The sequence below is a fragment of the Euphorbia lathyris genome, chromosome 2 (assembly GCF_963576675.1).
Source record: "Euphorbia lathyris chromosome 2, ddEupLath1.1, whole genome shotgun sequence".
NCBI classification, from domain to species: Eukaryota; Viridiplantae; Streptophyta; class Magnoliopsida; order Malpighiales; family Euphorbiaceae; genus Euphorbia; species Euphorbia lathyris.
The window spans coordinates 89,502,251-89,515,341 of NC_088911.1; the positions used below are offsets into that span (position 1 = coordinate 89,502,251).

General features: G+C 38.4%; 1 protein-coding gene across 1 annotated transcript; it reads right to left on the minus strand.

Annotated features, from left to right (window-relative positions):
- Window positions 1–3,366: 3,366 nt before the first annotated feature.
- On the minus strand, window positions 3,367–11,815 carry LOC136218894 (WD repeat-containing protein YMR102C). The gene is made up of 7 exons (XM_066006060.1): window positions 9,679–11,815; window positions 7,069–7,159; window positions 6,654–6,811; window positions 6,513–6,564; window positions 6,339–6,421; window positions 6,123–6,216; window positions 3,367–4,348 (listed from the first exon to the last, which is right to left on the minus strand). The coding sequence occupies exons 1-7, from the start codon at window positions 11,452–11,454 to the stop codon at window positions 3,738–3,740; spliced, it is 2,865 nt and encodes a 954-aa protein (XP_065862132.1). The 5' UTR covers window positions 11,455–11,815; the 3' UTR covers window positions 3,367–3,737.
- Between the last annotated feature and the right edge of the window lie 1,276 nt (window positions 11,816–13,091).

Consider the following 13,091-nt stretch of genomic DNA (forward strand, 5'->3'; position numbering starts at 1 on the left):
GGTAGAAAACCAGACGATGATAAGATCATGAATAAAATAAATTTCATATAAAAAATAATTAAATTTACTGCGATGTATTAAATAAGGTGTAGTCGCTAAAAGCTTTTGAACACCCACTTATCGTCAGAAAACTCTATACTCGTTTTATCTTTTATTTCATTTAACTATTATCCAGCAATGTTGACTCCACTGTATTAATAAAAACTATTGGTGTTTTTTTTTCTTTTTCTTTTTTTTTACGTAATTTTGATTTTTTCTATTTTGCAAACTTTTGTTTAGGTTGAAATCTACTAAAAATTAGTATCATCAAACTATCAAAAGATGTTGTCTGAAAAATTAGCGAAAGCTCCTCTTGTGATGACATTACAAGAGCTCCCAGTATCGATCATCACTCTTTTCATCTCCCAGCCTTCCACCATCATAGTAATGACCAAAGCATCTGCACGAGGAGAGATCTCTGGACCTACGTCTGCAAAGGGGCGATTCAACAATGCCTTGTCAAGAGCAGTGGTCTTTGCCTTTTTCAGTACTGGTTGGTACCCGGGTCCGCCTGCTATGACATTGATGGTCCCCTTTCCTTTCTTCTTTGGGTCATCTCTGGGTCTATCACCATCTCCCTTCTTGCCATCATTTTGGATGAACCGATCCAATTTGCCCCTCTCAATGAGACGTTCTATTTCCCGAGCTAACTCCCAGCATGCATCTGTGTCGTGACCATTTTTCCTGTGATATTTACAATAATTTTTAGGATTTTTACCAGTATTGGTGTACTCCCCCCCTTTTGGTTCGGGGTATGAAATGCTCCGTTTGTGTTGACTGTTCTCGATCCACATAAGCACTTCACTTTTAGAAGCATTGAGAGGTGTGAAGGAAGTGACAAAGGCCGATTTGTTCTTAGAACCCCTTCACCGGCTTCTAGAGGAGGAATCCTGGTGCTTGTCCTTTTCTCTATCCTGATGGCGAGATTCACTTTTGTCTCTTCTAGGCGGAGATGATGATTCACGGCGAATGTCATCTACCTCCATAAAGTCTTTGCAGCGCTCCATCAATTCTGCCATGCTGGTGGGCTTCTTTCGAATTAGATCCTCCTGTAAACTCTTACAAGTGGTGTTTTTTACCAGAGATTCCACTGCCATGGAGATATCCACATCAACAATTTGTATACACAATTTGTTGAAAGAGTTTACATACTCTCGAAGGGATTCGTTCGCCTTCTGCTTTAATTCAAAAAGCTTCATTGACTTGACCACTGGAGGGATACAGCCGGCGAATTTAGCACAAAACTCTCTGCTTAGTTGGTCCCAACTGTCTATCGAGCCAAGAGGTAGTGATTGGAACCAGCCATAAGCGGGACCTCCCAACGTGGTGATAAACATTTTGCATAGCACTGGTTCAGTTGCACGGTTGAGGCGAAGCAGTATTCGGTACTTTCTGACGTGGGCTTCTGGGTTGTCAGCACCTGTGTATATAGGGAGATTAGGTATTTTAAAATGCCTATCCGTTTCCTCTGCCTCGATCCAAGTCGTGAAGGGTGAATCTCTGTTGGCGAATGGGTTATGCCTGGCATTCTCCTCATTCATGCGGAGCACCGCAGCTCGAACTCTGTCGTCAAAATTCTCCGGACCCGCTCTTGGGCGGTCCCTCCGTGGAGATCTGCTTGGAGAAGATGAAGAGCTGGATCCTGAAGACGGATCCGAGGGTGATCGTCCGCCCCCGCTTCCACGTCCGCCTCCGTTTCCACGGCCACCTCCTCCTCCATCTCCACCTCCTCCACCCTGTCCGCCCGAGGGAGCTTGACCGCTACCCCCGCCAGAGCCTCCCGAAGGAATGTGCCCATCACTCCCTTGGTGTGGTGGTGGCGGTGGCCCATTTGTACGTGGTGTCTCCACGGGCCTTTTGCTCTGTCTACGTCCAGTAGACGGGGGTGATATGCCTTTGCGAGAGGATCTCGGTCTTCGGGGCGAAAGTGATTCGGACCGCCTACTTTTCTCTTTTCTACGCTTTTTGTGTTTTCGCCCTTCTGATCCACCCAATGAGAGATTCGACCGTGGTCGCCTTGGGATATCTGATCCGCCTAGATTGATCCCATGGCTTACAGATACGCCAAGAAGAGGCTGATCGCTCCTTTGACTTCCTCCTGCGCCAGCAGGGAATAATTCCCGATTGATCGGTCGTTCTCCAAACGCCGTCGTGGTAGTTACCATGGATTCTGTATTGTGAGCTTGGAGAAATGAAGAATTGAGGGCGTTTGGTCCTATGGTCATCTAGGGCCAAGAAGATATCGTAGATGTGGGCGTCATGCTCCAAAACGGAGGAATGGTCATGAATGACCGTAGGCGATTACCTGTCTCAGAGCCAAACTTCTCTCCTATTGCTTCTGCACTCATGTTGATGAAAGCATCCGGGGGCATACTACTTTCAGCTTGCATTGTGGGAGCATTTGAATCAGCGCGCCCAGCACTAGTTACTGGTTGACTCGATGGTGTTATTAATGGTGTTTCAACCCCTGAGGAGGGGTTATGCTCTTCGTTTGTCATATTCGTTCTAACGTGGATGGAAACCCTTTATTTGATTAAGGATTCCACGATCACCGCACCAATTGATGACACGCGGAGAAATTCTGATGAACTTCCGTCCCTGTGGGGGCGTCGTTGGGTTCGACGGGGGGAAGCTCCGATGCCAAAGTCAGTAAGGAGGTACAAGAAGGCAAACTGAATTGACAAAGGGTAAGAATGAATGTGTACCTTGATAGCCTGAGACGTAGGCTATATATAGCTAGAAAGTCGTAACTTCCAGTAACTAGAAAGTCTCCATTAATGTTCCATTAATGGCAGTTACAAGTTACCTTTAAGCCGGCGGTTAGCTAATTGATAGCTCATTAATGATCTTTATGGTCGGGTCGGCCCAGCCGTTCTAATGGAGGATGAGTGTTAAAGGAGATTCGCCTCATAGGTTCGCTGGCGGATCTCCTTTGATGGGACCTTGGTGATCCGCCAGTCGGATCTCTTTGAAGGATCAATACGCGGCGTTCTTTAGGTGAATATCCCTTTTGGTCCTCGGGATAATATCTCAATGTTATCAATCATCAAACTATCAAAAGATGTTGTCTGAAAAATCACCTCATTAACAATGCTGGTGCAGCGCACTATTAATCATTTATCTTGCAATCAAATATTATTGGTGCACTGTTTTTTTTTTAAAAAATTGCGCACAATGCGCTTACATTAAAGAAGAAAGAAAAATCTCCACCAGATCCGGATGTGATTCGAACCCATGACCTCCCAAGGCATAGGTAAGCTCAACCACTAGGCTAAGAGCTTCACCACAACAAATTCAGAAAATTGAAAACTAACAGAATTGAGAACGAATGTAAAAGAATTTTCATTTTAATGCAATAAGCTTTCTGTCATGCTCATAACTCTACAATTTCCGATATCAGAAATACATCGGTTTCTAAATTCATGCTGTATTTTTTTTTCTCTCGTTTTTTCCCATTCTTTTTTCTTTAAACAAATCTATAAATTTTCTGAATGCTCAATCGGAATGGATATATCCATCTGCACTCAATATCCGATAAGCAGACACTGGGGAAACAGCTGAAACTCGCTAATATTACACATCTCACCAAATATATCTGTCTCTGTACACATTTAGCCAAAAGGGGGTGAAAATTTTCACTGCTTTGCTTCTCTTTTCTTTCCCCCATTTTATGTTCAGTTCAGTATCATTTCGGCTCCTCAAATTCGAACTGGCAACCCAAAGTTTTGGTATGTTCTAATCTCCCCTCCAAGGCCAGCCGTTACAATCACCATACCGTAGGCCGCAGATGTCTTTTGGTTTATCCCACTGCAGATATCAAAACTACCACTAGAGGTTCGGCTCTTGGTCGTCCGGGTAGCTAATGTCAGTTTTTCCTCCGGCCATGTTGCTGATATTCTATCAAAGAAATACCCATTGGTTGCACTACAAATAATTCCATTCAATGGACTATTACTACGCCCTGATAATGTTTGTGAACCGTCATTAGTGCTTATTTCTTCAACAGGTGTAGGCGGATGATTGGCAATGGAGACCTCATCGAGATGGTTATCCAGACCATTCTGTTCTCCCAAGTATGTATCTTGTAGTGCCCATGTGTCTCCCATGCCAGGCCACGGAATAGCCATTGATACATCTTGACAGTGGAAATGTTCGTATGACCGCGTCTCAGTAACACCTTTGCCTCTGCTAGGTCGAGAATCAGCTTCATGCTTCCAAACGTACACGTATGAATCCTCACTAGCAGAAACTACGTATTTTCCATTTGATGCAAGAGAAGCTGAGATTGGACTGTTGGCATTACGGAATCCTGTAACAACATTATTACCAAATTAACCTGTGAAAATGGTAAAATTCTGTAGATGCAGATTAATACAAATAAAAAAATGTGTGCTTTTGGCATCTTTCGGAACTATAATGACCATACAAGATTCGAGTACGAGTAGGAATTAGCTCCTACATTTGGGTCTACAACAACAATTTAGAGCACCTAAAATCGATTTCTGATTTAAGATGTAGCTTTTACTATTATGAGCTATCCAGAAACACGCTGCTCCCTGCTTCTACACGAATGAAAATACAAAAATATACTCCCTTGACCATATTACAAATAACTTCGGGTTATTAGACACATTTTATTTGGATTTTTTTAAACAGGATGCTTTGTTTGTGCATTTTGTTCTAGACTGTTATTAATCTATGCTCTCTTATTGTATATGGATAGCTTAGAAATTTTCCATCTAATCTCAGATGAACAGCCAAAGCTAAACTTGCGAGCAAGATTCAAGTCATGTAGCCTTGAAATGTTTTTTGAAAGTCATGGCAATCTGCAATTTAGTTCACAACATTTTCTTCATTTCGCATAAAGACTCTTCGTCTTAAGGCTAAAACAACTGATGTTTTTTTTTTTTTTTTTTTTTTTCAATAAAAAAAAACAACTGATGTTGACAATTTCAGTGTTTCAGGACTGTGTTTTAAATAATGAAAGCATAAAAGCAATGTTTTTTTAGCTATCATGGCCTAGGATGCTAACCATGCATAAGTTGAAACAAGAAGTAGATATACAGATATTACATAAAATAAGAAAACATATATAATAAATATTGATATAGGAATATATTCCGAAGTATAGGTCGGGATTGCACTTAATCAAACGTCAAATTATACTTCCATATTGAAGTTGCACTGAGGAGGGCGAGCCTTGGCGCAACGGTAAAACGTTGTTGCCGTGTGACCTGAGGTCACGGGTTCGAGTCTTAGGAGCGGCCTCTTGCCAATTAAATTGGCAAGGGAAGGCTTGCCCCCAATACACCCTTGTGGTGGGACCCCTCCCCGGACCCTCGCTCAGCGGGGACGCGTAATGCGACCGGGCCGCCCTTTTTTTTTTTTTTTATTGAAGTTGCACTGAGGAAAAAAGAAGGAAACGATATGAACTCCTTGTCAAAAGCAGTCATAAAAGCAAGAGTACACTTTCATTAGTGTCAACTGGTATAACTAATAGTTAGACCAATCAGTGTGATTCGGTTCCATTATGCAGTCTGGGTCAATTGAACATCAAAGTGACCCAGATCACAACCATATGTAAATAGGATTTTGTGGTCAAGCAAATTCTTTTAACTTCTGAGGTTCATATAGGCATCTCCTCAGATTAATAAGCAACAAGGTAACTCGATAGCATTTTCCTCTAGGCCTAATTCATGACCTGATGAAGAGTATATCTCAGAAGTCGCTAGAGTTCTGCTCAATACTGTTGGATTGACAGAACACTGTCAAAGGTAACGAGACAAGCGCAAAACACTAGAATCTGTTGAAACTTTAAGTTAGCACTTGTGCCCATGGATAAGGAGAAAAGCAGAGCAAAAAAGATTTAACAATTTCCTTCCAAGCTAGTCTGGAGAAAGGCTGACATTCAGATGCTGAAAGTCCATTGACCGAATGGAGGTTGCAAATGTTTTCGCAATTCTATGGACGGCTATTGACTAATAAATTAAAAAAAAATCATTCAGAAACAAAAAGCTCCATGTAGGTTTTGGCATCACATTGGTATAGAAAGACAAAAGAAAACGGTATGCTTGCATACCTACCTTTGAACTTGTGTACCAGATCAACACCATCAATAACTCGAATTCGAGAATCTGCTGATGTGATTAGCACTTCTGATGAACTGCCCCTGGCAAACTGTTTGACAAAACTGTCACCATTTACACTAAAGATAAAAAGGAGGGAAGGGGGGAGAAAAAGAATCACACGTTTTCCATATAAAGTTAAATGTATCAGCTGAAATGTAGCGGTCAGGCTACCTGGAATCCTGTGATTTTTTTGAGATGAGGTTTCTTCTTCTTATTCTGCAGATTAATTTGACATTTTTGTTGCAACTTATTCTCTGAAAAGGACAAACAAGCATATAAAGCTTGTGAGTGACATGGAATTCAACAATGAAAAGAGACATTACAAGAGTTTTTATCAAATCGTACCAGATGTACTGTATAAACGGCAGCTTCCCTTGTATGTACCAACAAGTGCACCCTTTAAAAGCCATGAAAAGTCATTTCAGCACAATAAAGTTTTTGGCATATTGTAGACAGAATAATGGTATATTATCAACTACAACATACCTGGCCATCAGGAGTATAGCAAGCAGCAGTGACCATCTCATGTAGATCATTCCAATCAACAACTTGATGATCAGAAATGCTCCATATGCGAACCTTTGCATCCAGGGACCCACTAATAAAGTATCGATCATCAACAGGATTAAACTGGATGCAAGTTACTGCAACAATGCAAATCCAAACAAATATTGTTATTGGCCACATGAAAATCAGCTGCTCGAAAGGAAAAAGTAAGCGGAAAAATCCACAGATTTCCACCATAAATGACAACATACAGGGGGGCAAACCAATTCTCAATTTTATCATCCCACGCAAACTATAGTTACCAAAATGATGAAACCCTATTCTACTTAACAGGTAAATAAATTTTGAAGCTAAATAATAAGAATTGAAAAGAAAATGAGCAAAATGCACTTACCATAGTCACTGTGCGAGAATATTTTCAAACAGAACTTGCTAGACAAATGCCACAAGCGTACTGTTTTGTCCATAGAAGAAGAAAGCAGATGCTGTAGGTGGTGAAGAAAAAAGACAGCTGTATTGTTAGGGAATTCAATAAGATGCACTATTAATTAGTTTGTGAATCGGATCAAAAAAGTGAAACAAGCAAGACAATCTTCCTGAAAGCTTCCATAGCGTATCAGCACCATCTAATAAGTTTTAAATCCTCAGACTACTGAACTCTCCCTCACATAAAATTACAAACAGTACAAGAATGATATTTAAAATTACTCTATTATAGATCACTGAATACAATTTTGAAGGGCTTTTTGCATCCAACTATAATAAGCACCCACTGAGAAATCTAGAGCTAATTAACACAATAAAACAGTAAACTATATTTTTGGACCAGTGAAAATGTAGCTGGTTTTCAGACACTAATTATTGAGAATGAATTTTGTAATGTCTATATTGCATTTTAACTACTAAAACCAGTAAAATGATATGAATAAAAAAAATACTCAGTAATTTGACCACATTCTATGCGAGTATACATAAGTATCATATTTTGAACTCAGATACAAGCCTTGACAAAACGAAAAAGTCAGGTCTTTTATTTCCTCCTCCAATATGCAGAACTTTAGCAATTGATTGCACTCAATAAGCCACTCCTTTTTAAAACCTTTGGAAATAATAAGCTTCATCCCCAAGATTGGTTTTGTCTTTCTAACACTAAGGCCAGGTCTGGTTCGCGGAATGGAATGTAGGTGGAATAGAATAGTTATTTCACGGAATGGAAAAGAGGAATGGAACAGTTATTCCTATTCCAATGTTATTCCAACATTTGGTCCAAAAAATGATAGAGAGAATAAGTTATACTAGTGTTCAAATGATTCATGGAATGGAATAGAGGAGGAATAGAATAGTTACTCCTATTCCAATGCTATTCCAATGTTTGGTTCAAAAATATGATAGAAAGAATAGGTTATACTAACGTTCAAATGACTAGAATACAACGAAAAAGCAAAGAAAATGAAAAAACAACGAGAAAAACAAAGAAAAAATGAAGAAAATGAGAAAAAAAACGAAGAAAAAATGAAGAAAAAACGAAAGAAAGGCAAGAGAAACAAAGAAAACATGATAAAACAAAGAACATGTGGAGAAAATGAGAAAAAAAAACAGAGGAAAAACAAAGAAAACGGGGGAAATGAGAAACAGGTAGAAAAACAGGATAAAATGAAGAAAAAAATGATGAAAATGAGATAAAATAGTGAAAACGGGATAAAAAATGAGAAGAATGAATAGAGAGGGAAAATGGAGAAAAAACGAGTAAAAGAAAAAATATATATACATGGTCCAAGGAATCACTGTTCTTTAGTTCCCATGGATAAAATTTGAACCAAAAATTGGAATAGGTATTTCCATAAACCAAGCATAGGCTAAATCTTCAGACTTGGAAACCATTTATTGAGCTTTGATAATGATACAAAGACCAATATAGAAATGGCATTACCATCTGCAGCCACAACATGAATGACATGAGAAAATATGCCAACTGATCATATTTCCACAACCACAAACAATAAATCATTCCATACTCATAATGGTTAGAGTGGTGCTACTCATAATGTCTGACTGAAGAAGATATCAAAAGAAGCTAGATTCATCCAAGGAACTGTGGCATAACACCGAAGCATGTATATGTGGAAACTCACCACCTACAGACATTTAACCACTATCTCTCTTCCAATGATGAGGAAATTACCATGTCTCATAATGATAGATCCACAAAACCTCCAATTTTTCCTTCTAGTTATCATCTAAAATACTGTTCCTGGTATGACAAAAGAGAACCTGAGCCTATAAAAAAAAAAAAAACTAAAAAGATGATTTCTCATCTTCCATCTACATTAACTTGTGGCCGTCTTGGCTAGCATAGACTCCATTGCAAGAAATTACTATAGGATGGACTATAAGACACACTTGGAATATGTAATTTGATTAAGGTTTAAGGAATTTAAAGTTAAACTCACAGGCTATGGAAGGAAAAGAAGATAAAGGTCATTCGAGAAACTATTTACATCTTTGTCTAGTGTGCAAGGATAAGGCATCCTTGTCTGCCATGTTAGACTTATATCCATTATTACCTAGCAGTATTTCATCTTCCAAAATCTCATTCACAGAGAGAGACTAAAAGCCAATAACCATCAGTCTTAGATAATTGGTGGTCCAACTGCAATAATCTAGGAAAAGGAAAGATGAGAAGCAATCATTTCACAATCAGACAAACCTATGCTCTTTCTCTAAAATATATTGCAAAATCTTACATGAGTCTGTCTACATGAATACTTATCAATGAGTATCTTAAAATCTCTCCTCACTGGAATGCATGAGTAAAAGAAACCCCGTTTGAATGGATTGATACAATCAGGATTAGAAATCAGGCACCATCAGGACAAGAATACTAATAGAAATACAGGACTCATTTCTATAACAATGTATTTTAAGCTAAGGGCAAGTAATTAATAAACATAAAAGGGGAAAATCAAAGCACCATACGTATAATGGAGAGGAAAAAGTAACTGACCTGAGACTTTGACCATGAAAGGTCAAGCACATCATCAAGATGTCCTCGGAAGGAACAAATGGGCTTATCTGAGAGTGCAAATACAGTTTCAGGCACAAGTATATGATCCAAGCTCAAAGATTTCCTACTGATAGATGATCTCCCTCTCCTCTTCTTCTCATGATGACCTTCTGCTGTTGGTGAGAGCAAAGAAGGTTCAGGTGAAGCATTTGCAGGAAACAAAAAGTTGAAATTGACATCCTCTTGTTTATCAATCAACAATTCTCCTTTCCTATCTGATTCAGTAACTTGCCAAACATGGATCACACAATCCTCTCCAGCACTAGCTAGATACCTCCCGTCTAAACTAAACTTTATACTCCATATGGATCCATTATGTGCCGGTATCTCCTGACTCTTATAAAGAGCACTTAACTCTTTGAAAGACTTCCCATATTGTCTAACCCTGACTCTCTCAGGACCATGAAATGAGACATCTTGGCTGTCATCTGTTGCAGAACTAGACCTTCTTCCACCCTTTTCAGAACCAGTATCTCTATCATCACTACTTCTTCTCTCTTTACTCACCTTAACACTAGTTGCCACACTTCTGATACTCCTAAACCAGCTAGCCTTCTTTTTGTGCTTTGAAACCCCACCTCCAACACTTCCATTAGTATTAGAACTAAGATTTTCTCTGTTACCATCTTCTACATTTTGTCTCCTCATTAATTCTTGCACAATTGGTGAATGCCCCACACTCATTTCAAACTCTTCCATTGTAAACTGCCTTCCTGTACCTACTTCTTTTAACTTATTCCAACTCCCATCTTCCTTTATCTCATTAACCACAAACTCTTTCCCATTATCAAGATTCTTAATGGTGCATGCTTGTTTTGATGATGCTCTTGTAGCTGTGGTTATAGCATTAACCCCAGTATACCCATTACAATCAAATCCCTCCACAACCTCTCCCGAATTCGAACTTTCGTTCAAAATCGTGGAATCAGATCGATATACATCCATTTTCTTTCCATATTTACCTGAAGGCGGCTTATTAAGCGAAGAAGAAGAAGAAGAAGAAACAGTAGTGGCTTTTTTGCTAACAACAACATTATTGTTGTCCTTGTCGTTTCCGTCACGATTGGAGGAGTTACAGTTATTTACATTCATTAAATCATCATGTGCAAGAATCCGAGAAGAATAACAAGATACCAAAGAAGAAGAAGTAGAAGAAGAAGAAGACAAATTAAAATCATCATTACACTTATCACCACCATTATCATCCCGATCAGCTCTTGAAGTAGCACCGTCTGATTTCGATCGAACAATGCCACTTGAACTACTGGGACCGGGTCGTTCCTCAATCAAATGATCCGAAGATACCGACCGGCTAACGTTGAAATCTCCATCCGGGTTCCCCCGGGAGAGAGCTGGGTTGGCACTGAGACCCATTTGAAGGAGTAAACGTTGGCGACGCTCAGACACAGAAGCTGGTTCAGAGATCCAAACATCGTACTTTGATACACCCATTGGAAATTTAGGAATAGAAAATGGGTGATCATTATTAGCAGGAGAGTTGGAGCTGGAATTGGAGTGGGTCGGGTTGGGGTCAGGATCGGAGTCGGAGTTGGAGTTGGAAGCAGAACAAGAACAAGAAGAAGAAGCAATGCGATCAAGTGATTCGTAAAAATGCTCGTCTTCTCCTTCTTCTTCCTCTTCCTCTTCTTCTTCTTCTTCCTCTTCCTTTTTTTCACCTCCGTCTTTATGCTTACTAGTGTAGCTATTCCTGCTCATCTCTTGGTCATTGTGAACCCTCTAAAAGCCGGGGAAGGGACACTCCATTTCCATAAAAAGTAAATAAAAGAAAAGGAAGTGCCCAAGAGTAAGAGAGAAGGGGATAGAATTGTAGATAGAATTACAGTTATTTTGGCAATTGGGTAGGTAGTTGGTGTTGAATGTGAGTATAAAGATAGGATCTTTGGGGGATTGGGGAGATCGGAGAAGACAGATCCGATGAGAGAGAGAGAGAAGGAAAGAGGGAAGGGAACGAAGCCCTATGTTCCGATGCGAGGGAGGAGAGGAGAGAGGGTCATGGAGAGAGAAACTATGTGTGTGTGTTTGGTGTTTGTGTTTGTGTTTTGTGTTTGGACTTTTTTTTTTTTTTTTCTCATTTCTTCTTTTATTTTTTCTTGTTTTCTTCTTCTTCCTCTAATCCTTCACTATTTGCCTGTAAAATAAAAAAATAAACATTTACATATGTTTGAATGAGAATTTGACATTTTATTTTCATTCAGGTTTTATCCAAATGGCATTAAATATATAATATCCAATTCAGTGCTTTTTTTTATTATTATTCTAATACTTAACTATTTTACTGTTGAGACTTGATATTAGATTCTAAATTCAAGTGCAAAATTAAAGTCACATCTACAAAGTTAGTAGAGCAATATGAGTGTATGATAAATAAAATATTAAAAACAAAGCTATTTTCTATATGTACTATTGGGTTTAAAGCTCAATTAGATTCTTAATTTTATACCAAGTTAATTAGATATCTAATTTTTTAAAATTAGCAATTAGATCTTTAATTGATATTTTGAAGTGATTCAGATAATTAATCTTTTAAATCATCAATTTGATTATCAATGATATTGAAATTTACTATTTAATTGAAATAAAATTTTGATTCGTTTTATATATATATATATATATATATATATATATATATATATATATATATATATATATATATTCAATTTATTTTGATAAATCATCATTCTCCATCTCTCTTGTTAGGAATATGGAATCACAAACATAAAATAGGGATGTGATTAATCACTGTCCTTAAGGAAATATTAGCCCCCACTATCAATTGCTATTGGGTTTCTGACGAAGTTTCCTCTAGGATTTCCCTAACATAAAATTAATGATAGCAATTTCACTAATTTCCCTATGAACGTATTTGAATAATTAAAACAGTAAGTGAAAAGGTATGAAGGATTGAAGATATTTATAGCCAAAAAACTGGTTGTCAAAATACAGATGTCTCCAGACAATACAGATGTCTCCAGACATACAGATGTCTCTAGACATACAGATGTCTTGTCTCTTAGATAAAATAAAATACAGATTTCCTTCTTATTCTTTCCATGTGGAATTTCCACAACACCAATATTAAAGACTAATATCTAACAATCCCCCACTTAGGCTTTATGTATTGGTGTTTAAATAAATCTCATTAGAGTTATGCATAAATGTCGGTATCTTGCGATTTGGACCTCCACTTAGTGTAACACTTCAAGGAAAAACGAAATTAATGGCGGCTTGCCGCTTTTGAGCCATAATCCCTTTTGTTATACCGGAAGTATCACACACATAACTTCTATATAAACGTACGTTCATAGAAATGGTAGCACTATTATGGCCATGCG

Bases quoted from the DNA above. Each gene is read 5' to 3' on its own strand.
- LOC136218894 (XM_066006060.1), bottom strand. From the start codon at position 11,454: ATGAGCAGGAATAGCTACACTAGTAAGCATAAAGACGGAGGTGAAAAA. The intron at 6,565-6,653 runs GTATGTTGTAGT...TGGCTTTTAAAG, and splicing joins GCTATACTCCTGATGGCCAG to GGTGCACTTGTTGGTACATA. The intron at 6,422-6,512 runs GTACGATTTGAT...TGTCCTTTTCAG, and splicing joins CCGTTTATACAGTACATCTG to AGAATAAGTTGCAACAAAAA.